The 25,979-nt window shown below is 42.7% G+C and overlaps 2 protein-coding genes across 5 annotated transcripts; one reads left to right on the plus strand and one right to left on the minus strand.

Moving 5' to 3' along the window:
- The first annotated feature begins 445 nt into the window (after positions 1–445).
- On the plus strand, positions 446–6,882 carry PDZK1 (PDZ domain containing 1). The gene is made up of 8 exons (XM_053971864.1): positions 446–655; positions 949–1,189; positions 2,168–2,304; positions 3,487–3,682; positions 3,918–4,114; positions 4,608–4,802; positions 5,560–5,853; positions 6,802–6,882. Exons 1-8 carry the CDS (start codon positions 446–448, stop codon positions 6,880–6,882), a joined length of 1,551 nt encoding a protein of 516 aa, XP_053827839.1.
- GPR89B (G protein-coupled receptor 89B) lies at positions 6,031–24,766 on the minus strand. 4 transcript variants are annotated; one of them, XM_053971867.1, is made up of 15 exons: positions 24,168–24,452; positions 22,974–23,045; positions 22,122–22,181; positions 21,280–21,383; positions 19,664–19,770; positions 18,747–18,848; positions 15,802–15,922; positions 15,494–15,574; positions 12,214–12,323; positions 11,157–11,245; positions 10,686–10,778; positions 10,253–10,348; positions 9,599–9,688; positions 8,897–8,962; positions 6,031–8,745 (listed from the first exon to the last, which is right to left on the minus strand). In XM_053971867.1, the coding sequence occupies exons 3-15, from the start codon at positions 22,146–22,148 to the stop codon at positions 8,539–8,541; spliced, it is 1,293 nt and encodes a 430-aa protein (XP_053827842.1). In that variant the 5' UTR covers positions 22,149–22,181; positions 22,974–23,045; positions 24,168–24,452; the 3' UTR covers positions 6,031–8,538. The 4 variants fall into 4 exon arrangements, with proteins under 4 accessions (XP_053827842.1, XP_053827840.1, XP_053827843.1 ...); XM_053971865.1 differs by lacking the exons at positions 22,974–23,045; positions 24,168–24,452 and adding an exon at positions 24,694–24,766; XM_053971868.1 differs by lacking the exon at positions 22,974–23,045.
- Positions 24,767–25,979: the final 1,213 nt, after the last annotated feature.

Here is a 25,979-nt window from a genome sequence, read left to right on the forward strand (position 1 = left end):
TTTTCCCAAAACTTCATTTCCTCTGTAAGACTCAATCCTGGTATTACACCCTTTCCACAATCCTTACCTTTCCACAATCCTTACTACGTTTTCAGGTAGACTTTTCTTATCTCAGTTCTGCACTTTGCTTAACTTCATGTGAGATACAGAGACAAAAAAAAAGCAAGGAGGGTCAGAGAAAAGGGTTTGGTTTCTTCTGGCTAGCCTTGTTAACTAAACTCAGCTTTGCACAGCTGGATTTCCAAAAAAAAATCCAAAAAACAAAAAAACCCAAAAACAGGGAAACAAACAAACAAACAAAATAAACCAAACAAAAACAAAAAAAAAAAAAAAACATCCCAAGAATTCTGAAGCAAACCCTCTTGACATGCAGTTTGGGGGAATATACCCTAGGTAAGCTTCCTGTTCTTACTCACAGGTGTTTTCTCCATCCTGTCTGGTAGAGATGACTTCTGCTCTGCAGCCCCGAGAGTGCACAGTGACCAAGAAGCCCCAAAAGAAGTACGGCTTCTTCCTGCGGATTGAGCAGGACACCGCAGGGCACATCATCCGGAACGTGGAACGCAGCAGCCCAGCCGAGAGGGCTGGCCTGCAGGATGGAGACAGAGTGCTCAGGGTTAACGGCGTCTTCGTGGACAAGGAGGAACATGCACGGGTACAAATCTGTTCAGTCTGGGATCCACACCGTGCCCCAGGCCCACAGCTGCTGGGTGAAGCTTTTTCTTCCGGTTTTTATGGCTAGGAAACCCAGGAGCAGAGTCAACTGCTCTGAGTATCCCCCTGCATCATTCATTATCCACCACGGGCATGGAATGTCTTTGGGATGCTTCCCTAGTGCATGAGCAGGGGGTGAGACAACAAAAGCAGTGGACAGTGCAGCTTTTCCTGGGTAAAGCTTTTAGCTCTATCACTCCAGTACCTTCTTCCTTTTCCCCTTATCCATTACAGGTGGTGGAGATGGTCAGAAGCAGCGGGAATTCCATCGTGCTCCTTGTTCTGGATGACGCATCCTATGAGAAGGCACAAAAGGAGGGAGTGAACTTGGAAGAGCTGGGTCAAAAAGCACCCACAGGACAACAGCAGGAGCAGCAGTGCCCACCATCCACGGCCACTGCAGCTCCACAGCCCCGGCTCTGCTACCTGGTGAAGGAGGAGACAGGCTATGGCTTCTCCCTGAAAAGCACAGAAGGTGAGAGCCTGGAGAGAAGAAACTGGAAATATAATATAAATATGTATATATTTGGCTGCAGGGACAGAGGCAACCACAGTTAACACTTGGGGGCTAGTCAGGAGACACCAAATGCTCTTGCTAACAGAAAGAGAGAAGTAGCATGATGAGTTCAGATCCATATCCAGTACACTTCTGTACAGCATATGCGGCACAAGGTTTTCTGAGGACCATGCTTCTCATGGCTTGGAAAACAGATGGAAAAAAAAGAGAGAGAAAAATAAGCTATTTTCTGCTTGTTATTTAAGCCCACTTAACAAAACCAAACACTAGATACGCACTCAATGTGCTATGTTAAGTCCTGTTCCATTCCTCAAAATCACCTCAGGAATCAGCACATGTGGTTCTAGACAGCTGTAAGAAATGCTTTCCCTGATTTGTACGTTAATTCATCTAGAAAGAAAAGGATTTTGAACCTTTTCCATATATGCCTTTTTTCCAAGGCCAGTCAACGGAAGAGGGAGGTCTTCTGGAAAGCACCACCTCTAAAGAGCCCTCTAAAGGGTATTTTGGAATGCAATATAATTGAGAGACCAAACATAGAAGGCTTCCAAACACAGGAAATTATGAAATGTATAAAACAACAGTAAAAGCAGCTTCTCTCTTCAAAATAATGGGGGGAGAGGAGGGAGGGAGGGAGCAGGAATCAAATCCCTTTCAGCTATGTTAATCAGCCCTTTTGCACCCCTGGTAGGGAAATAAAAACCATTTTGAGCTGCAGCTAGTGATTGAATATCCCCCTCCAGCACTGAAGGGATTTTTCCAGGCCAGAGTAAGAGACAGAGGAGTGTCTGTGTGGAAGGTTTGTGGTGCTCCCACAATCTGTGTGCAAGCAGAGGCCAAGACTCTCTGAGGACATCAGTGCTGAGTTTCCTTAACCACTATATTCAGGCTTATTGCAGTGACTTGCCCTGTGTAATGAGTTTTCATTTATTTTAGGACAGAAGGGGTTGTTCATAGTAGAGCTTTCATCACAAGGAGCAGCTGCAAAGGCTGGTGTCCAAAATAACGATCGCCTGATTGAAATCAATGGGAAAAATGTGGAAAATGACACCCACGAGGAAGTGGTAGAAAAGGTATTGATTTATCTTCTGTTCTGGCCTACTTTTACAGCAACCTATCAGGGTTACTGAGGAGGCCAGGCTGGCTGATTTAAGCACTTCACAGTAAATCTTGGGAGCTGCTGTTCATGCACCACCAGCACAGCAGCGTAGCCCTGTGCGCTGGTTCTGTTATCAAGCAGCCTCTTGAACTGCCTCTCAATGAACACTGCCATCAAGACAGGCCAAAGAACTTTAAATAACACAAGTATAATGCTGCCAGGAACCCTATTAAATCAATTCATTTCCTAGAAGTCCTGGAAATGCTGCTAATGGCAGAAGGGCAAGTGATCAAATGGGGTTTCCAGGGCAGGAAGAGGGAAGCCTCTGATGACAGTCAGCATGGAGCAGGGAAGATTTCATGATTTTAGACAGTAATCCCCTTTCTCCTGTGAAGAAGTCCGAAACTCATGAGATTTACTGCGCAAGTAATTTCACTAATTGGCTGCAAAGAACATTGCTAATGAGGCTTCCAGCTTTCCACTGTTGGCACTGCTAAAACGCAGCTGGAGCTGAAGAGGTTTCAGATAGCCATGAGACTCCAGCATTCCAGCAGCATTCAGTGCACACGGCTAACTATGGAATCGTGCAACACCTGTGTTTCTTTGAGCTACTGCAACACCACCAGCAGAGTGACACTGGTTAAGATGAGCAAAAAGAGCACCCATTAGAGTAGAAAGGACTAAGAGAAAGACTTGGAGAGGTTGAACAGACAGGAAAAAAAAAAACCCTCACCTCAGAATCAGTAATACAGGGAGACAGAAGAGGATCATGAGTGACAGAAACTCGAAACTCCTGTCACTGTAATCTAAAACAGTGGTATAGGTAAGTCTGTATTGCAGAGTTCCACACCTAGAATAGCCAAACACCATCTACTCAGGCTCCCTGGATTCTACAGCCCCATGGCCCTCCACAGGTAATTTCCTACAGGTCAGGAACACAGTATGAAGCATGGAAAATTTCCTCATTCATTACATGCCCTTGATTTTGTCATGGTCCAGGTATCTGACAGGAAAAGAAAGATCAATTTATAGTAGCATGGCCTGGACTAACAGCACCCAGACTCCGCTATGTATCAGTGCACCAGTTACCAAATATCCCCAATTCCCATGTGCTGTTGAAGGGGTGACATCTGAGACTGTACATGTGCTGTCACAGGTAAAGAAGTCTGAAAATCATGTTATGTTTCTACTTTCAAATGAAGAAACAGACCGCTATTTCACAAGCCAGAGGATGGCACTGAGCAAAGAGAGCGCCAGCCTAAGGTTGCTTCCCCTCAAACCACAACTTATTGAGATCCAGAAAGGAAAAAGCGGGTATGGATTTTATCTACGGATGGAACAAAATACTGGTGGTAAGATCCAAGTTAACACACAGACCATGACATTTGCTGTGCCATTTCTTCCTATATGATGTTCGCAGCCCTCATTTTCTTTGGCTTCTTGTTGGCCATCTAGGAGAAATCCTCAGGGAAAACAGCTTCAACCTGAAGAGCAATTCTGACCATTTACATTTGCCATGCTTTTTAATGTTTTTAAAACTCACCAAGCTCTGCCTTCACAGCAATCTTTCTCCCCTTCTTATCTCAGACCACGTAATCAAAGATGTTAATTCTGGAAGCCCAGCAGCCATAGCAGGTCTAAAGGACAATGACATCTTAGTGGCTGTCAATGGCGAGCGAGTGGATGGGCTGGATCATGAAAGCGTAGTGGGAAAAATTAAGCAGTCTGAGGAAAGAACCTCCCTGTTGGTGGTGGATAAGGAAACTGACAGCATGTACAAGCTGGTAAGAAAATGCTAGGAATTGATAATTTATCACAATGAAACAGCCAATCTGCTCTGAAACTTTTCCAACTCACAGGAAATGTCTAAGAGACACCTGTATTCCAGCAACTCCACTTACACTGGTACAGGAAGTCACTTAACACCCAAATCTTTGCACTCTTCCCGATTTTTACAGACACTATTGGAACAATTCTAATACACCACAAATACATCACAATTCAAATACATCACAAGAAGGTTAAGGTCTACTGTTAAGACATCAAATTCAGAGCTACATGACTGTGTAACCATTTATGAATAACAATCATAAATGATTGTTCCCTTCTCACATAGATCAACACTAGATTGCCACTCAGAATAGGGAAGAATTCTTCACTGCAGCTAAAGTCTGACTCATTAGCAAAGTTTCAAACAAAATATGTTGAGCATGAGAGCCTGAAACAGATTTGACAACAGAAATTTTTGTTTTAATGTAATTTTTTCACTGCTTTCAGGCTCAAATTTCCCCTTTCTCATACTACTACAAAGCACAGGATTCAACCCCAGCTAAAAGGGAGGAAAGAGTGGAGTTGCACACTGAGCAGAAAGTGAACCACAAGCCAAGGATCTGCAAGATGGTGAAAGGACCTAATGGATTTGGCTTCAGTTTAAACATGATCAAGAGCCAACCCGGATTGTTCATCACTGAGGTACTAATGAAGAATGAGGAGCAAGGAGAAGCTCAAGTAGTCTGTTGGGCAGCTTCCTCCCCTCCATCCTGCAAAAAAAATGCAAGAAAAGCCACAAAAGTCTCTTTTCCAAAGTTCTCAGATCAGAGCTAGAATTGTTTTAAGTCAGACTAACATTGTTGACCCAAGATAAAAAATAAGCACCAGAAAGCATTCCTTCTTCTGTTAGACATCTAGAGAGTAGTCAGCTTTTGCATAATTTTTGCTTTTATTCATGAGTCTGGCCCACTAAAATTATTTTAGATAGATTTGGTGCCTTTGGTGCCTTTGCCCTACTTCTACCCACCTTCTCTGAATTCCACAGCTGGTGAAAGCCAAACTCCTCCTGTCCCAAATTACATCTGTAACTTCAGCTTTCTTGAGATAAAGGGTTCTACTCATTACTAAGGGATCTGTGAATTGTACTAAATGTTGAAGTTATTGGACAGAGACCTCCAAATAGTTAGAAAACTCTTTCTGTCTTCATGGTTCTACCATGCCACATTCCTATAATGTAAGTCTATCAAGATCAAGAAACATCTTAAAATCTCAAACTGATGGGCTCCATGTTATGTCTGGACCCACTGCCCATCCCAATTCCTTCCTGCCCCACAAACCTCCCCTTCCCCACGCTTATTTCACCATCCTCTAGGGAAAGCAGTAACACAGCTAACCCCCAGCTGTTCATGCATCTTTCCAAGCTTTATGCCAAGACCCTGCTTTGAACTCCCCTCTGCAGGTACAAAGCCAGGGACCAGCTGGCAGAGCAGGTGTGGAAAACGACGACTTCTTGGTGGAAGTGAACGGAGTGAATGTGACCAACGACTCCTATGACAAAGTGGTGGCAAGGATCCAAAGCACTGGGGACAGACTGACACTGCTGGTGTGCAGCAAAGATGCTTACAGGTACTTCCAAGGCCAAAACATTCCCATCACAGCCTCCATGGCAGATTCAGACACTCCTGAGCCTCCTGCTCACACAGAAAATCATCCACCAGAGCCAGAGAGGAACTCACCTGAGCCAAGGGAAAGGGTGAGTAATCCTGCATTAGGCAGATGCTGAGTGATCACACAGGGGATAGAAAAAACAATTTTTTTTTCAGGTAGTAAGTTTTCCAGAGCTAGGATTGTTAACTTGAGCCTGGATTTTTGCAAGTTATTAAAAGGAAAGCTGTTAATTATCACAACATCTCTTCTTCCCCACACGTAATACAGGTGAGTATCTTTAATGCAGTATTAAATCACACGAAGAACACACATACAAGAGATTTTATGGAACAAGATAATCCAAATACAGTAATCCCAATGATGGGAAACAGGCAATACAATTGTGGAAGTGGAGGGGAAAGTGCTTAAATACACAAAAAACATAAACAACATTTGTGAAAACCACATGAAATATTTCAAAGTGGATCACTGGAGAAGGAATAGCAAGTGATAGGCTATGATGACATTTTCTATGCAATGTGCTGATTTGAAATTATTTTACTCACTTCATGCCACTAGAAAGAATCCAAACCATGACTAAAGTCAGAAAAGCAAGAAGTTGCTACTTCTTGAAACACTTTTAACCCTCTGTGGTCAGCCTTAAATATTAAAATGCTTATTTTCTGATCATGCAAAAGAGACAGACAAGGTAAGACAAATAGTGTTTCTCATTTATTTTTCATTAGCCTTGTCTGCAAGTTTTTTCAAGAATGTCTTAATCCCCACGTTGCATTTTGCAGAAGTTAGCACTACTTTTGAGTTCAAATTGAGCAGATATGGGAATTCAACAATAGAAACCCTCTATTGAACAAATTTCTCTCAAAATGTACTTAACCAAAAAACCCTTCAACAACAAAAATGGTATTTGTTGGTTCATTCTGCCATCTCAACAAGTGTGTGATTAGGGCAGATGAAAACGTGAGTCTGCAACAGTGCAGACTATCAAACATGTTTAGAAACTGAAAATAATCACATCTTTGTAACTCCTCTGCAGGCAGACTCATCCTCCTCCTCCTCCCAATCCGCTGCCTCCACAAGAGCTGACAGTGATAACAGTGATGACACAAAGTTGTGAAGAGGCAAAACTATACCAAGAACAACAAAAAAGAAACCTGCCAAATCTTTTCTTCAGTTCTTCTTTGCTATTCCACCTCTCAGAACTTGGCTGTTCCAAGGAGTATGAGAACCATAAAGGACTGCAAACTCCATCTGCAATAAACACTTCAGTGTAACTTGCATCCATTTAGCACCCAGCTCCACTGGCACAATTTCTGCCTTGTGAAATGGGCATTTCATCACTCACTTCTGAAAAGGCTTAAAGAACTGCAACTTTATAATTAAGTGTCCTGCAGCAGAAGCTGGAAATGTTTTATAGATTTGTAAGCATCTCAGGCTGTTATGGATAAGCTCTTAATAAAGAGCAATTGATTTCTGCCCATCTCCCAGGAAAGGCAGCTCTCCCCCTAATCCAAGCCCATCACCTCAAACTCGGTGGCATCTCTGCTTACAGCAGTACAATTGCTCTGAAATGGCATAAACCCAGGTACACTGTGCATTATGATCCTTTTTCCGGCTAACATTGCAGAAGCTTCCTTCAAACATTAAGCTAACTTTGTAATTCACATCTCAAGATGTTTAATCGCTATTTTGTCTGCTCTGCATACAGCTGTGGATTAGAACAGTGTATGTAATTCAGTCTAACCCCAAGTCACCACCATGCTGTCCTGAAGGTGACATAAATGGTTCTGTAATACTGCTGCTGTGCACTTTGCTTCCTTGCTGTACACCAAAGACAATACAGAAATAAATTGTTTAAAGTGGTTATTTTCCCCCTCCAAGCCTTAGTCTCACCAGCTACAATTTATGTTCCAGAACAATTATAAAACAAAGCCTCAGAGAGTGGCCATGGGAACCTAAAAGTTTAAGTCACAAGAATAAAATTCCTAACATACAATGTAAACAAGGCATGGCAGTGGTCTTCAACTCAACACTGAATTCTACCAAAGAGGAACCCAAAACCTCAGTTCCACTTATGCAGAGAGAGAAAAGAAAGTTGACATTCAGTAAGAGAAAGCAAATCTCCAGTTCCTAAGGATAGTAGTTACTAGTGATACACACTAGCACACACTACATACAGAAATGGAGCTCTCTCCACTCCACTCCTGCTGGACAGCAAATCCCAACCAACTTCTGGCTCAAATCCAGCCAAATCTTTGGGACTGACAAAAAACAACTGTGATACTTGCATATTACATAAGCTTATTTAATTCCACAGACCTAAACATTCAATTCCAGAATTGCTGTCCTCCAAATCACAATTATAAGTTGCTTTTCAAAAGAAAAATCACATTTCTTGGTGCCTTCTGTGAAGATGATGTTCCAACAGTAGGAGGTGTTCCCTCAGCCAGCCTACCACACAAGCTCTGATGCCCCTGGATAGTGGTGTGTCCAGGATTACTTTTATTGCTTGGCAATTAACTGTCCCAAGTTTAACACACACACCCCCATCCCTTCCAGCTGTGGCACTGAACAAAACGAGCCACAGAGCTTGATGATGACACGTGTGGAGGTTCAAGGAGCCAGAACACACAGAGCAGTCCTGTCTCTCCAAGTTTTGCAGTTACACTGCCAAACACACAGAGCAGTCCTGTCTCTCCAAGTTCTGCAATCCACAGGAGCTGCAGCAGTGCAGCTGACAGGACAGAGAGCAGTGCATGGCTGCAGTTCTGCCTCAGAGGGCCATATGCTTTTCTGGGGCTTGTTTGTGTGCTAAATAGAGGAAGAGGATACTGGACAGGGCACTGACTAGGAATATCACATCAAACCAACGGTGATAGAAGTTGAACTGGAGCTCTCCCAGGACCTCTGTAATAATGGTGCGGTATTCCGGAGGCATGCTCATGCGGATCAAGAGCACTGATGACACAAAGTACATTCCCTGGAAGTTAAAACAGGGACAGCAGTTACTGCCTCACCTCAGGCTCTGTGGCTAACAGGGCAGCACACAAAGATACTGTTATGTGTTCAAACACACACAAGGTATGCATGCAGAAATGCACGTGGGTGTGCCCAGGGTTCTCCATACTCACCATTATCTGGGCTAACAGCAGAACAATAACATTGGAGGACTTGCTGCTGGAAATGGCATAGAAGAACTAGGGGAAAAAAAAACCAAAAACATTGGGAATAGGTAAGTCTGATGTCCCTTAGGACAGTGTGAAAAGAAGATACCATTCAATACCTTTGCATTTCAAAATACCCCATCAAAACCGTACATTCTAGAGGGCTACCTGTAAACTACTTTCATAAACCTCAAACTTTCATAAACCCTTGTCTGCATCAGTCTTCCCCAGCCAGCTGCACCTTGTGTTAAAAATCACAAAACAATACAGAGAAGTTTAAGCATAGGTACCAAAGGCCAGGTCAAGTCAATGAGTCACATATCTGTTGAGTTAATGCCTTTCAGTCCTACCAGCAGCTTAAATTAAGTAATGCAAATGCTTTTAATCACCATCTCATCAATCCTACTAATAAGCCTTGGCTACAGCAGCATTTTGAACCCTCGCTTACATTTACCATCTTATTTAACATCTAGATCCCTTCCTGACAGAGAATGGGGAAATATCATGCAAAAGGTATTCTTCTTACCTTACTCTCTCTGCAAGAATTTATATTCAGATATTTAAACATAAATACATATTGAAAGTTTATACAGTACTTGTTCCATCGAAAGGTAAAGATCTGATAATTAATTTCTCTGTGTAAAACCACTTAACAGTCCTGGCTCTTACCTTTGTAAGTGTGATTAACAACCCTCTAATAGAGGTAACAATGATTATTCCAACAAGAATAAAGGAAATGTGCTGAGACCAGAATTTGACCTGTATCAACAAAAAGAACACAGTTAAAACTTTAACACTAACTTAATTTACACCACATTGTAAAGCTGCCAATTCTTCAGGGTCTTTGTCTCTCCTAATTGTACAGATATCTATTGTATACAAGGTTTATATAACAGACATTTTTACAAATGTATTAGCAACTGTTTACTCCAAACACAAGAGAAGGAGATTTAGTTTATACCAATCACAAAGAACCCCGTTTTCATAGACTGTGTAAATGACAGAACAACTATTTGCATAAAGTATCAAAATTACTCTGGAGCTGAATGTATTAATCTAATCAGATTGTCTAAACTGCTTCTATTTCTCCAAAACAAAAAGAAAAAACAACAAATCACTGCCTCTCTGGCAAGACCACATCCCCATCTCAGCATAAAATCAGTGTGAAAGCAACATGCATGATGCATTTTCCTTTTCTCCTCAATTAGTCAAAAGCCAAAGCCACATTCTTGGGGTCTATCACTTTCTCTCTAGCAGCAGGATGATTTTATTTAGATAAGATATGAATTGTTGAAATGGCTGCAAGAATTAATAAAGGCTCACATCAAACTGGATTCCCAGGTAATTTACAGTGATCTCAATTCCTCTTGTGACTGGATCAGTCTTCCCCACACGGTCAAATACAATATTGATGGTTGCCTGCAAGAGAGATGGATTTACATTCAAGCAAAAAGGCAAAAGCATTTCTCACTCTCACAGGTGAGGCTCATGCATGAACCATATTGTACCACCAAGAAAAGGGCAGGGGGTGGTCAGATTGCTGAAGGCAGCACAAACACATCCATGCAAGAATTACTGGTAATGCTGTATAGAAAAAGCCAATCCAGAGCTTTATTTCAACCAAGGGCCAGTTTCTTTCAGAATTTCTGGACTTTAAAGAAATTACAGCATTACTTAATGAACTGCATGTGTAGCATAATCTATGCAGGGTATATTTGCATACATCCACAAAAAATGAAATAAAACATTTACATACCATGAAGATTTTCCAGACACAGTAGATGGAGAAAAAATAACCCAAAAAGTTAAAGTATTTTCCCTGAAAAGTTTTGGAATACTCTATTCTCTCCTGGAAATACAAAATAAGGGAGAGGGAGTAGAACATAAAAAAATGTATCATTTTCAGAATCACCCACAAAACAAAATTGTAATGGAGCACAAACAGTAGCAAACACAGTCCTATCTTTCTACATCTTTTAATTCAAATGTTTCTGAACTCCTAAGTGTTAATTCATAAGCTTGTAAATAGTTATAGGGCCATGGGGCAGACTCAAGGATGGATCTGAACTGTCATCTAGCCCCGAAGTTAAAGGAACAGATCCTCACTCCACTGCATTACAACATTTCACCATTTACCTGTTGAACAGGTTTCAATTTCTCATAACACATGTACTTTCAAACTACTCTGACCTCCCAACACCCATCTGGGCAGTTATTTGCTGTGTACCTTTGTTGCATGCAAGTCAGCAGTTTCCAGGAAAAGCTGCCGACTCAATTCTTCCAGGGCATCCACTTCTTGCTGGATAAGGGACAGATCTGGCAAACCAACATAGTCAAGGCTAGAACACATCATGAATTCTTAATTAAGAAAACATTCCCTACCTTCAGCTCAAGGGCCATACCTAATAGTTTGGTCTCCTCTTAGATGCAGGTCAGCTTTGTTATTCAGTCTTCATGCTCCTCATTACAACAGCAACAAAGAAATCTCAAGGATGAACCTGATGCACACTACTCCAGTTTAAGGAGGTAGGCAGGACACAGTATTTAGGCAGTTGTGCAACAAAATCTTTATTTCTTTGCCTGGGAAACACATCACAGAATAGAACCAGAGCTCTCAAAAACTGCTGGTCCACTTTGACCAGTGTCCCTTGCCACTGAAGTGCATCTCACAATATGTCATCTCAGATCATCTTCATAAACAAAACTGCTGAGTAACTGCTGCAAGAGATTAGTGATTACTATAAATAGTCTGTCAAATAGCCAAATTCTGATTTTAGCAGCTAGTGTGAAAGGAGAGGAAGAAGAGTCCTCAGCCTCCAATATGCAAAATGCACACTTCAAGTGGTCTGCCAGAAATCAGTTGCTGGTAAGCAACTCTGACAGAGAAGTACAGACCCTTGTTATTCCCAAGAGATTCCTTCTACAGGGAACTGGATGATCTTAAGGTCCCTTCTAACCCAAACCATTCTATGAATCTGTGGTAAGTGTGCACATCAAGTGTCCCCTGATCTGCTGTACACCTCACCCATGGTGATGCAACAGAGCATTTATAAAGCAGGGCAGAAACATAAAACTTCTGCCTGTGTCACAGTAAAACTGTGTCCAAATAAAACCGGGAAAAAGGTCAGACAGTGCCACAGAACAAACTTCCCAGGAGACATTAGGCTTGAAATGTGTTGAAACACAAATGCTTTGTGACTGTCCCAATTAACAATCTACCTCTCAAAACAAAGAGAGCTGGATCCACCTCCCAAGACAGGTGCCAGCATGCAGATGAAGGATACTTTCACTGCCAGGAACAGATGTTGTAACACTTTTTATCATTCCCCAGAAGCCAGTGGGTCTGTTATGCACTTCACCTCTCTGGAACATTGTCCTGTGAGCCACTGCTATTCTGAAAGAATAGAAAACACAAGTCCTTAGGAATATAATATTTTTATGAAAAATCAAAACAAGAAAAAAAAAATCCACCAGTTTCTTAGAAGATGCTGTTAAACTAAATTCACCAAAAAGAGATGACCCTTTTTTCTTCCCCTAAACACCAATTCCGCTACATAAAATTATCCTGATTAGGTCTGGAGTAGAGCCCAGATCGAATCAAGTGAGATTCAATGAGACATTTGCCAAGTCTTCCATTCAGGATCCTGTTTCAACCCTAAAGGGATTTAAACCCAGTTAAAAATTCAGAATTCAAATGGATTTCTCAATCATATGATTAGTTGCTTTCCTTTCCTCAAACACATGACCGTGTTATCTCAAGCTCAGGAATTAGAAGACTTCTCATGCTCCTCCCTCCCCTTGGACACCTCTTCTTTATCTCGGCACATCTGCCTTTTCCATGGAGCTATGAGTTCTGGATGGTGTGCAGAGCACTCTCTGATATGCTGTCACTCACTGCTGGGCTGCATGACAAGCTGCTATGAAGCACAAACACACAAATCCATTCTTGGACTGAACCACTGGATGCCTCAGGCGATCTGAACGTGACTCCTGAAGTGAATTCCAACACCCCAGCAGCTGCTGCGTATCGTCCCTCACACTTCCATGTGAACCACAGCATAATCCCCATGAGCAGTGTTGGCTTCTGGTCTTGTTCCCTCACATTTCTCCCCAATGAAATTTGTGAGCAAGGTATCCATTCCTAAGCTGAAAACTATTCACAGGATTCTCAGGATGATCCATGATTCTGTGGGGTTTGGTCCCTTTCTTGTAGCTGCAGCCAGCATTGCTGCATTTGGCACTGAGCCCTCTTCAAGGATGTTGATAAGCAGTGTAATTAAAAAAAAAAAAAAATCATTCCATCATTCCTTTCACATCAGCAAAATAAACACCCTTGGGGCACCCTACATACAGATAAAAGCACATATGGCCACAGACTACAAGTAACAGAGATCTTAGAATCTTGATAACTGCCAAATGTAAGAAATGCATTTTTAATCCTTGCTTTCTTCACAGTACACAGATTCATATGGTCCATCCCAAATCATCCACAGCATTGCAGCAAAAATGCACCAATGTCCAGGTGAAACACAAGGTTATAGACATACAAAGGCAAATCTTCTCTTTTTAGATCTCTGTATCCACACAGCAGCAGTTATGGAGATGTCACAGAAAGGATCCACAGACAAACCCCACACACTCCGTGTGTGTAGTCTGGTAATGATGTTATGTGATATTTGTGTCACATCAGCTGATCTGACTCCAACACGACACAAATGAAGCAATGCCATCAGAATGCTGGCATTTCAAACCTCAGGATTAGTTATGTCACACCTGCAAGAACGAGTATAAAGAATCTGACAGCCTGAGAGGTGAGTTTCCATAAGGCTTTATTTGATGGTGCTCAGGAAGGAGAGAAAAGTGATTCCTGTGCAAAAACCATCAGGTCAAACAACTTTCACCATCTCCTACTGACTAGGAAGCCAGCATGAATAAGGGTTGGCATGAGAAGAAATGTCAGGATCAGCAAAGAAAACAAAAGCGTTCTGTTCTATTGCCTTACAACACTTGTGTTCGCTGATAAGTTCTGAACTATGAGTAGTACTGAGAATGTGGCCATCACATCAGTGACAATTTATGCAACTGCAGCATTTACCCAGAGCTGGAAAATACTGCTATTCCCACTTGTTCTGCCAATTACTTGGTTGCATTTGGACTGATACATATCTAACCTTTTAAATTTGGCTTTACATGAGCAAATAGTCCAATCATGCAAGCCCACTGCTCCCTGTTAAAGCAAAAAAGAGAACAAGAATCTACAGAACTCAAGCTTCTGCTACTTCTTGCACAGTTCTGAGACTACTTAGTTTTGCACATTGTTTTGGGTTTTTGTTGTTTTTTTTTTTTTTTTAAACATATACATGAGTTTCATTATAATTCCCAAGTGATTATTACATGGCTCTTCATAATAGTTAGGAATTTGCCATATTCAGATTTCCTGGCCATAGGAAGGCACGAATGTGCTAGTTAGTTACAAGCTTCTGGCATCCTGACTTTTACCCCAACATCACTCTCCCTGGACCAGAGACCTAAAATCACTGCACAAAACACAAGAGCAGAGTCAGAAACAGCACTACACAGTATCTTTTAACTCCAAAGGCAGTCTTTTAGAGTGCTTCCAGTCAATTAAATCAATTAAATGTGAGTAATTAAATTCTCTCACTACTTACCATCTCACACATGACCACAAATACAGAGTTGTTCACTGCTTCACATTTTCAAAGGGGAAGGAGGTTATGCTTTAACCACACTTCCATCAGCTAATACTCATCAGCAGATATATACATGGTGATAAATTTGGCAAGGTTAGGCTATCTAAAAACTCCTCTGCACATGTTAACAGGTTGCATTGAAACATTAAAGCACCAAAAGTAAAGTCTGGGAGACTGTTGTGTCAGACAGTCAAACCTTTGAAGTGACTCCAGTAACTGGATTTATTCTGCACTACTAGCAAGACATGAAATATGTAATACTGATATGAAATATGCAGACAAAAATCTTTTCAGTGTAAATGAAACTACATTGTTTCTGAAAGTAGGTTTTTTTTTAGCTTGGGGGACATGGAATAAGCTAAACCAATGCCAGCAGAGTTCTGATGGCACACTGGTGTACTATAGTATATCCACATTAGCAATGTTTTGCAATTCTGCAAAACTTAACCAACCTAAACCTTGCTGTTTGCAAGAATATACCTGTGTCCACACCAGCTTATTACCCTGCTTCAACTTGGGCCAGGATCCACCATATGTACAAACCACTTTCTGTCCTGAAACCACGAGTAAGAGCCAGCTGTAGTGGCCTAAGGCTCCCTGAGTCAGCAGGAGAGAAAGGTGCCCATCCTACAGATTAGTTATGTTGCCAGCAGAAAGTTACAAATGGTCTTGGAAGCCTAATCTGTGCCACTGCAGCCAGAAAGGGCACTACTCAGTGTTGAAAACAGTCATGTATCAGGCCAGAACAAAACACCACACAGCTCAACCCAATTCAGATTTCAAGAACTATCTTATACCACACTGACTGCAAATCCTTGAGATAAATAATTTCGTGCTACTGTTGTCCTCTCACCTTTTTTTCTTGCTAACAATCATGTCCATAGTCTGAAGGAGTCGTCGCTCCAGAGCCAAAATATCTGCATCTGTTACATTCCTGCAAAATAAAGACCCCAATTAGGCCTGCTACCCCATTTCAGAGGAGATGTGCACATGCCTATGAGGCAAAGAAAAGCCTGTATAATGTGCAGCAGCAGTGGAAATGGTTCTAGCATGCAGACATGACAACAGCTAGATTCAGAAAAAAAGTAACAAAAAAACTTGAAACAATGCCACAGGAAAAGCAAAAAATAATCTCAAAAAGCTGGACAAGGCTGCAGTTACCTGAGAAAGTAGGACATGTAAGTATATGGACAGTTGACAGCCCCAAATCCTGACAGTAAAGCCATGAGTGTCACCCCAATCACACCAACACGGCTGATGAGCTGTTCTATAGACAGGATTCCTGAGGGAAGGAAAAACATGGCATCAGCAACCTTGCTCTCTTCACTCTGCTCCATACTTGATGCCTTCCTAACATAACACACAGCTGCTTAATTAATCTGACTGCCTTCCCACTGCAATGACCCCGGTAACAGGAAGAACAGACAGGGACTAGGAGAAGAAAGGGGTAGAAAGTCTCCCTCAGAAATCACATTACCATGCTTAGAAACAGGGATGGGGAACTCCAGCGATGAAGAAACTTAAGACAGATATATGGATATGCGGAGAGAACTAAATATCAATATTTTGGTTCCAAACTAATAAAATATGTTTGCCATTTGCTGAGATGGGAACCTAGATCTTCCACCAGGCACTTATAAAGGACTGTCATCCAAAAAAGCACTTTTGCAATTATCAGCAATTATTACCAAACCAGCTGGTCCTGGCAAACTGGCCTAAAAACCTGAACCCCCATCCCATTAGAAGCAGCCCCTCCAGATCAGACACAAGCTGTGCTTGTAGGACAGTGGGCGTGAGAAGCTTAAGCTGCTCCTGGCTGTTCAGTGTTCATCTGGTTGACACAAACTCGTTGAGGTGACCACCAACAAGGTCTTCTACCTGAGCACCAAGTGGACTCTAAAACACGTAATTCAACGTGAACATCAAGCCTGTGCTGTAACCATCACCAAGCACTGAAGCTGCATTTTTTCTTACCATAGACCTCAACCTGCCTTCTCAGGACACAGTACCATGTGTATTAAACACCACTCACTTTTTAGGGAGCTGGTTATAGAGCAGCTGCCACACACAGCACATTTAGAGCTTACACGATTGCAAAGCTGAGATGGCTGAGCGCCAAACCACATTTCATGCTTCAGAGAAGTGGAATGAATGATGAAAACAAGGCAAAAAGACTTCACAAAGGGAAACCGAGACACCCAGTCATGTGCAGCTGCACAGAGATTTACAGGAGCTACAGAATGTGCTACAATACACTGGCCTTTTGCCCCACACACTGTCAGACTGCAGCACTTAAAACAGAGATGCCTTCAAAATGACATGACATGCCACTGGTTGGAGCAATGCTTCCCCATGAAACTCACACATAAAGTGAATTAATGTTCCATCAACTCAGACAGTGGTAGGAGCTTTATTAGAATATTGGTGTGTCATTAGGCATAACCTTCCTTCCACGACAAGCTCCCAAACTCAGGTTTGTGAAATAAGTTCAAGGGAGCCTTTGCTCAGTGGTGCACTTTTCAGCTGCAGGACACTGCCATCCCCATCCCCACCTGACCACTCCCTGATGAAACCCACAGCAGCCTTGTCTGTACATGCAGGACAGCAGAACCCCAACAATACAGCAGGGAATAAACGTGCAGAATCCTTTGCTCTAACCTCATGTCTACACCTGGTAGGATAAGGCATTGTAGAACTCTTAAGTGGAGGTAACACACCCTGTAAAGTACAATTAAAAACAGAAAACACCCTACAACGCATTCTGGAATCTGCAGGTGTTACACAGCCTCCCAGAACCTTTTGGTGACCTAAAGAGGATTACCCAAACCCCATGTTTCCACTGGATTGTTACATTCTACCAACTCAAGCACCTTCTGCAGCTCACAATGGATACAAGTTTTTCTTGGCAATGGAACACTGGGCAGAGGGACCTGCGCTATACATCAGCTGCTGGATTTCGGAGGCAAATGACACAATCACAAAACACAGATACACATTTTCTCTTAGGAAACCTTTAGGATCACAGATGAAAGGGTGAGCAGACCCTACAGCAGTTGGTATCCCTCAACTTCTCATGTGAGTACAGAGTCAAGCAGCTTCCCACAGCACAGAAAGACTAAGCTGAGCATTTTGCATGCAGACAGACATATTCACCAATTTCCGTGAAACAGCCTGAATTTCACCAGTTGGGAACAATATCCAAACAATTTTCCAGTGCAGGGGAAACAGAAGGGCAATGTAAGTTACACCAGTAACACCAGTGACAAACAGTCTGGTTCTAACAGCATTACAATCCTTCCGCACAGTCAGGTGCCTCAAGGGTTCAGCACAGCCAGGCACACCCCTCACTCTGTTGGACCCAAGCTAGCCCAAGTGCACACAGTATCTTCACACTGAAAATACTCATGACCACAACAGAGACACCCAAGCTAATTCTGTAAACAAACAGCTCTGGCATCCAGCAGGACTTACCAACCCACACTCCAGTCCTGTGCAACTGCACAACCTCTGGGCTCTGGCACAGCAGGAATCTGTACCAAAGCCAGCACAACTGCCAGGCCCCATGCTGGCTACAGTCCGTGCAGCTCTGGAGTTTAGGCACACTGCTGTGTTTTGGACACAACTGGACAGCCACACATGCTAAACTCATCTGATTTCAGCCACAAGAAAGAAAAACCTGACTGAAAAAAAGTCAGATGAAGGATTGGTTGTTGGTCTGCTTCTTAAATAAACTAGGTTTAGTCTCCACAGTAGAAAGAAGTAAGTAAATAAAAATTGTGATCAGCTTTTTGTGGAGATAAAGTTTCTGTGTCCTCAACAGTACACCATGTACTTACATAGTCTAAGATCAGTTAGGACTTAATTCCTTCAGGTTTTCCTGTGGTACTGAAAGAAAACTAATTAAAACAATCCAGATGTATCCACCCATTTCTGTCAGTCTGATAACCTTCATATTGCAGATTTCAAAGCAGAGCAGACCCTCAGTTGCCGGAACAACTTTCTACAGTCCCAGCTGCAGAGCTGGGATAATAATAGCTCCAAAATAAAAGTGAAATAACAAAGTCTATTTGCAGGAGGGAAGAAATCAGCAAGAAAATGAAACTCACCATGTTTTGGGCTCAGGATTGGAAACGGATCCCCCAACTTCCAGAAGAAATACATGAATGTCAACCAGACAACACATGCAAAAAGTAGTTTCTGTCTGTGCACTAATGGAGAGGAAAAAGGGAGTGTTTAAAATAGGTTCTTCCTTTAGGGCTTTTTATAGCTTGCAACATTTCTACACTGATCTAAATGCTACTTTGAGAACTGGTGGCCAAAGCAGGTGTCACCTGACAGAGCTACAGCTTGCAGTGTGCACCCCTTCACCTCACACAAGGCTCCACTGTCCACATGGGACCACTTCACAGCTTCTTTCTTGTGTGATCTTGAACGTGAATCTTAAATATTTCATCTTCATGGCAAAACTACACATTTAGTATTCCCAACCAACATGCCTAAGCTTCACACAAGAGTGATGTGTATCACACATCAAGGTGTGATGTGCATCACAGCTCAAGGTTTAAGTGTCCATTAGCCCATGGAAGAGGCCTCATCCAGACAGCAGAAACAAAAAAAGCAAAAGTAATTTACTGAGCTTTTCTGCTTCAGAAGTGATTTATTGAGCTTCTCTGCCTCATTTCTTTTGCCCCCTAGCAGAAAAACAGAGCCCTGCCAAGGGTTGCAGAGTTTGGCTGCAAGCTTAAAATAGCAAAGGAACAAATCCCAGTAATATTACTCTGAAGTGCTCAACTTTGTTGAAACCTGTGAAGAAAAGCAGCATTTGCTGGAGTCACATAAAGCATTCATTTCCTGACTGTTCAATGAATGGTCCATGATGAAGTATGAAGGTCCAAAGAGAAGGTATTTAGCCAGAACAAAGCCAGAGCAAGGAGGGAGGCACGAGGACAGTGACCAAAATTATTTCTCATTTGTATTCCTACTCTCAAATTAGCAGCTCCCCTGCCACAAACCGAGTACTCACATAATCTGATATTGCTCACAACAAAGTAACCAATGTAGAAGGGCACCATGAAGACTAGGATGAGCAAAATGACACACAGGTTCAGCTTCCAATGAAAATATCGAGAGCTGAAATAAAACCAAAACACTGATTTAGCACAAGACCATAATACAACAAATTTTTCAAAGAAAATTGCATGTCGGTGAAATCTTTTTAACTACATCAAGCAATGAATAATATTGGCTTAGCATATAGAATATTCTGGATTTTTTTTTATTAGGGTAGAGGAGAGGGAGTTGTTCAGTTTGGGGTTTTATATGGTTTTATTTTTAAATACAGAGATTAAGAATGTGTATTTAAAACTGAACAACTATCCAGAAAACCATGCTGGGTATTTTATCAAGTACTGTATTTTCTATGGTAACTAGTGCCAGTTGCAGCATGATTCATGTGACTGATTGTTCACCCAGTTGAACAGTAAATCAAAACTAAGTAGAAGCAGTAATTAATTTTCTAATGAACAGCTGAGTCAAAAAAAAAGAGCTAATTCATACTGAAAAGACTAAAAATATTTCATGTTAATAAGTCAGCATGTTTCACTTCAGAGTGAATTATCTCCTCTGCAAGATTTTGCAAAGCAAGGTTTTATAAATACATATATAGATCAACATGATGAATATTCCTCTGACCAAATCAGAGTAGTCAAATGCAGGTGAGATCATCTTGGCTGAACTGACCTTTCACTTTACTTGAACAGAAAAATACATGTCCCCATTCCCACCATTAACTCATATCCTTTTTATCCTCAGGGAAGAAGAAATGACAAGGATCCTTGTCACTTTTTCCTAACTAATTCAGAAGCAAACATTTTAATCTATACTTAAGTCTAGTCCTTTATTGAAGCTTATAAAAGCATTCTCCTCAGCAATCTTTCTGGCTACCAGCCCCATGTATTAATAACATACAGAACTAAAATTACCTTTCATCAGTTCTGTACTTCTTGCCTTTCAACCCCTTTGACTGCTCTCTTATACTTGTAGGATGAGATAGAACAGTAACATGTAGAGGCTAAGTTGGGTTTCTTCTTATTCTATCTTCTCTTTCGTACTGACTTCCAAAGAAGACAGTTTTTAACATCCCCTTTATGTAGAAGTTCTCACCCTGTTGTTAAGGGGGGATTCACCTTTGATTCACAAATCCTGCATTGTTACAGACGTAGCTTTCACTCCAAAATTAGCTTCACATCTTATTCACTCCTCTGACCACCAAAGAAAAACCAGAGCTTAAAGATTCTGTAGTCTTTAGCATCTGAAAAGTGCTGTTAGTACGATCTGAAGAGTTACAATACTTCCATAAAAGAAATAATTTATTTCAGCTTCACAAATGGAGAACATCAAAGGCAAAAGCCTTGCCCTAAGGACCTAGACCAATTGTTAATAGCAATTGCATGGGAAGTTGGAAGCTTATGGCTACTAGTCCCATGTTCTGTCAAATAAATAAATGTTGCTGCACAAACATCTTCCTTGAGCTGCTGACAGTTTTCTCCCGTGATTTTCCCAATCCATTAGTTTAGAAGTTAGACTGAAGATGCTGCAGGGCACAAGGCAGGCCAGTCCCCAGCAGGCTCCCAGACTCACCTGCTGTTCAGCACTCCCAAAATCTCAAAGATGATGAGCTCAAACATGGTACAAGAGAAGGCAAAAGTCACAGAGAAGATCACCTGGACCACATACTGTCGCACCTGCAATGCAGAGAACAATCCAGAGACATCAGGCACTTACATTTCTGGAATGGCATCCTGATATCCTCAGATAACAAAACAAATCACAAGGCATGATGGCCCACAACTGAGTCTCTTGCTTAAAGGCACCAAGCCCTTTATCTGCTTAAGGAGAAAGCCAAAAGCCTCTTGGAAAACAGAGGGCAAACTCATACACTCAGAGAGCTCTTTGCTATTAACCTTAGGTTTAAAAATAAAATCTACATCAGAAAAACTGTTGGGGTCTGAATTTGGCTTGCACTTAAACCACCTCTAACCTAGACTACAACCTCATACTCCACTATGGATAAGAAAATGGCATTTTTATCCCATCCAATCCTCACAACCAATTCAGCTGCAATTGACACATCTCACTGGATTTGATTTTGTCTCAACAATTTCACTTTATATAAGCTGAGCTTACAAGGGCAAAAGGCAAAACAGTTCCCTCAGTTTCCTATTACCCCTGCATCTCCTCCATATTTCTTTTTATTTAACAGTAGCCAGTATAGAAACTTTCAGTGGCCACAGAAGAACCCATTTCCTCAGATATCTAGGAGTCTTTCAAACAGAAGCACAAGAGGAAATTAAAAAGAAAGGAACTGCAGACAAGATAAAAGGGATTAAAGAGAGGAACAAGGCTAAATGCAGTTTTAAAAATATTTCTATAATTGGGAGTATTTTTAAAGATACAGACTTGTAATGAAAGTTCCTTCTCACCTCATAATCCTTGAAGAGCTTTCGCATGAAGAAGAGCCACCCAAATCCAAAGAACAGCACCTGCAGAAGAGATGAAGCACTCGACATCTGCATCCTGCAACTTGCCAAACACCAACCCACTGCACTGCTGACTGTAAATTAAACAAATGGAAGGAAAAGAGCTAACCCAAAGTACTCAAGATCCACAAAAGATTAACACTTGCCAAGGTCCCATGGAAAAAATAACATTTTAAATATCTAAGTGTAGCAGACACAAAATGCTATGGCCTTAAGGAAGATCTAGTCAAGACAACAGAGTTTGGTGTTCCAAAATTCTCAGAATTCCTCAGTTCCTGGCCTGCCAGAATCCTTTGCACTCCTGATTCTTGTTTCACTCTTGTAATCTACAGAATTAAAGCCTATGGGTTTTTTTACAGGAAATACAGAAATGGAGGCAAAGCAAACACTTGAATGCCCACCACATCGACAGCTTCTAGGGATGAGTAAATGTTATAAAAACATCTGCTGTTTCTTGTAGACTAGAAGTGCATGTGAATTTTTTGTAGAAGTCTTTACTGGTTAGACACTGACACATTGTGGGTGAAAGATGCTACAGGGATCTCTAAGGTGGGGAAAAGGCAGTGCTGAATGCCTCAAACCACAATCTGGAGCTGCAGGAAGCCACATGGACAAGGCAGGTGAAGCAGAAAAAGCCAATAACACTTTGCATTTCAGTGGTCATGAAAGCACATTACAAAATTTGTTAAAGTTTCTTCACACTCCAGAAGGGATCAACTTAATATCACAGCTACTTTACAGATGACTCAAATGAAGTAAATACAAGTTGAACAAGATGGCCAAAATTGCAATTACCTGTCTTCAAAGAGTTAAAGGGGACTGTGTTGTGAGGCCTCCTGTGGGTAGTCCCATCTATTCCTCATGAGACTGAAAGGGAGTGCAATGATTTAAAAGAACCCAAGCAAAAAGAGAATTCAGGAAATACTCAGTATTTTTTTACAGAAGTAGCTTTGGCCAAGGCAAAGACAAAATTCAGTATATGTCAGACATCATGGAATAAAGTCAGTGTATCTCCTCAGAGCACATGGAAAAGGACAGAGCTTTCTGCCCACCCTGCCGTGGAGATGAGAAACATTCAAAGACAAAAACAAAGGAATTATTGTGCATTACTTCCCTGCACATCAGGAGTAACCACAGCAGTAAAGGTAACACGCTAACATGATTTACAGACAAGAAATACCTGGAATGCTGGGCAAGAAGATCAAACACAGCCTGCCTTGAAAGAACAACTGAAATAGGAACAAGGTCAAATGAGGGATTTGTAACAGCTGCCAAATCTTGTTTGAGGAGGACTTCAGACTTTAAAGTGGCTGCTAGCAAAAAGGAAAGATATTCCACAAGCCTCCTATCTGGGGCTCATAAGCTAAATAAGTATGATAAGGAAATGAGACCTACATAAAATAATCCCACATTTAACTGTAGGAAAGAAGGAAAAGGTAGAGACAAACTCTTCAAAAAGAAGTAAAAGATGAAGAGATAAGTAGGTACAGTAATAACCAAAAACTGAACAAGATTAGACTCCTCTTGTGTTAGGGACTGTACAAAAGCAAAGAAAGACATTTTGGTAGAAGTTCACACTCTGAGACACTGCAGGTGAATGTGACATGTAAACTCAGCAAAATCTCGAGCATTTGACAATTACATGCAGTGACTCAAACATCTAACTTGGTACTGTTAAAGATGAGGAAAGGCTTCAAAGCTGCCATCAGAAATGAAAGAAAAGCTATTAGCTAAGTTAGAGCTCAGAACTCAAAGCAAAAAAAAGTGGGAAATTTTGTTCTGGGTGAACTGTTAGCAGTACCAAAGCTGTGCTCTAACCCTAACCCAAACCTTAACCTTCAAGCCACCAAGAGTGAAAAAGCACGCTGTAAGCAAAAATCAGAGCATTATCAAATGGGAGGGCATTGTTCTTCTAAGAAACAGCCAAAGCCTGTCCTGAAAATTGTCAGGAATTAGGGTTGTGCATCGAAGTCTACCTAAGACAACCACCTGCTGCTGAGAGGGGAAAGGTTCCTTTTCTTCAGCTCATCCCTCCTCACTACAGAACAAAACTTTCACACCAGCTCAGAAGATTGAAGATTAAATCAGATCTCTCTGTGACCCACTAAAACGCATTTTCATCTGGCCCAAACGTCTAGGGTCAACACTGCCATCAAGGTCCAGCTTGTCTGCAGCCTTGCTGAGAAACATCAGAAATAAACCAAGCATTCGGTAGAGACCAGCACGGTGAACTCCCCTGCCTGTCCCATCTGGAGGAACTTAAATTTAAACTTAAGCGGAGCTCGGTTCTCCTGGGCCGGGCTGGGCTCGGTCCGGCCCGGGCCCCCCGTCAGGGTCCGCGCGCCCCTCGCGCGGAGCGCTGCGCACGCGCGCCCCCAGGCGCCGCCCTCGCGCTCCTCCCGCCCGGACAGGGCGCAGGGAGAGGGGAAGCCCGGTGACGGCGGCACCTCCCCGCTCCCTCGCCCTTCTCCCGGCCGGAGGCGCCGCGCCGCAGCGGCTGGGAAGGGGTGGGTACCTGCGAGGTGAACATGATGCTGGAGTCGATGAGGAAGCTCATGGCGGCGCCCAACGCTGCCCGCTCCGTCCCGCCCGCCGCGCTTCCGGCTCCGGTGGCGGCGGCGCGCAGGCGCGCGGGCGCGTGCCCCGGGCTCGGCGCCCCGCCCTCCTCGCGGGGAAGCTCCGCCCCCCCCGCGGCGGGCCCGGCCCCGGGGCGGGGAACGTGGCGGTGCCGGTGTGAGGGGATGGGGCGGGCACGGCCGCGAACCTGAGCCCTTCGTCTGCCCCTTCGAGCTCTGCTGCCCTCAAAAGCCGCGGGAAGGGCACCCGCTGCTAGCCTGGGGGCAGAAGGAGGTGTGCGAAGGGGAGGGTGAACACCGGCCTCTGGGGTCCCCAGCACGGGAGGGACACGGACCTGTTGGAGCAAGTCCTGAGGAAGCCAGCGAGTTAATTGGAGGGGTGGAGCACCACTCTTATGACAAAAGGCTGAGAAAATTGGGATTGTTCAGCCTGCAAAAGAGACGGCTTAGGGGTGACCTAATTGCAGCCTTGCAGGGTCTGAAGGGAGCCTGAAAGAAAGATGGAAAGGGGCTTTTTACAAGAGCGTGCAGTGACAGGACAAGGGGGAATGGATTCAAACTGAAAGAGGGCAGGTTTAGATTAAGCATTACAAAGAAATTCTTTACTGTGAGGGTGGTGAGGCACTGGAACAGGTTTCCCAGAGACATGGATGCCCCATCCCTGGAAGCGTTTTAAGGCCGGGTTGGGTGAAGCTCTGAGCAACCTGGTCTAGTGGGTGATGTCCCTGTCTATGACAGGGGCGTAGAACTGGATGATCTTTAAGGTTCTTAAAGACCCAAACAATTCTGTGATTCTGCCATTTTACTGTGACTCCTCTGCAGGAGCAGGGCAGCAGTGACACCACATCTGCTCCTGGCCCATCTTCCCCCCTAAGGGGAGATTGATCTGGAGTCCTCTCCATCCTCCTTCCACACTGAGAACTGGGCTGTGGATGCCTTTCAGGACTTGCAATTACAATATATCAAGGAATGGGGCCAGAAGGGAAGCAAAAGTGCAGACAGGGAATTTCCTGATGGCTATCGGAGTGAGATTCAATCCTTCATGTCACAGTCATGTTCCCACTTGACCTTCAGGGCATCTGAATCTTTCCTCTTAAAAACACACCTTGAGGAAATGGCCTCAAGTGACACCAGGGGACATTTTTTCCCCTAATGTTGAATTTAGATTAGACGTTAGGTGGAAAAAAATCACAGAAAAGATTGTAAAACATTGGAACAGACTGCG

This window comes from Vidua macroura, chromosome 2 (genome assembly GCF_024509145.1).
Source record: "Vidua macroura isolate BioBank_ID:100142 chromosome 2, ASM2450914v1, whole genome shotgun sequence".
In the NCBI taxonomy this organism is placed as follows: Eukaryota; Metazoa; Chordata; class Aves; order Passeriformes; family Viduidae; genus Vidua; species Vidua macroura.

What these genes read in the sequence shown, in the direction of transcription:
- PDZK1 (XM_053971864.1), top strand. Translation starts at nt 446, where the DNA reads ATGACTTCTGCTCTGCAGCCCCGAGAGTGCACAGTGACCAAGAAGCCC. An exon ending in ACGAGGAAGTGGTAGAAAAG is followed by an intron (nt 2,305 to 3,486) that starts GTATTGATTTAT and finishes GTGCTGTCACAG; the next exon opens with GTAAAGAAGTCTGAAAATCA. An exon ending in CCGGATTGTTCATCACTGAG is followed by an intron (nt 4,803 to 5,559) that starts GTACTAATGAAG and finishes TCCCCTCTGCAG; the next exon opens with GTACAAAGCCAGGGACCAGC.
- GPR89B (XM_053971865.1), bottom strand. Translation starts at nt 24,735, where the DNA reads ATGAGCTTCCTCATCGACTCCAGCATCATGTTCACCTCGCAG. An exon ending in GTGTCTGGAAAATCTTCATG is followed by an intron (nt 10,349 to 10,685) that starts GTATGTAAATGT and finishes TCTCTCTTGCAG; the next exon opens with GCAACCATCAATATTGTATT. An exon ending in TGCTGTTAGCCCAGATAATG is followed by an intron (nt 8,746 to 8,896) that starts GTGAGTATGGAG and finishes TTTAACTTCCAG; the next exon opens with GGAATGTACTTTGTGTCATC.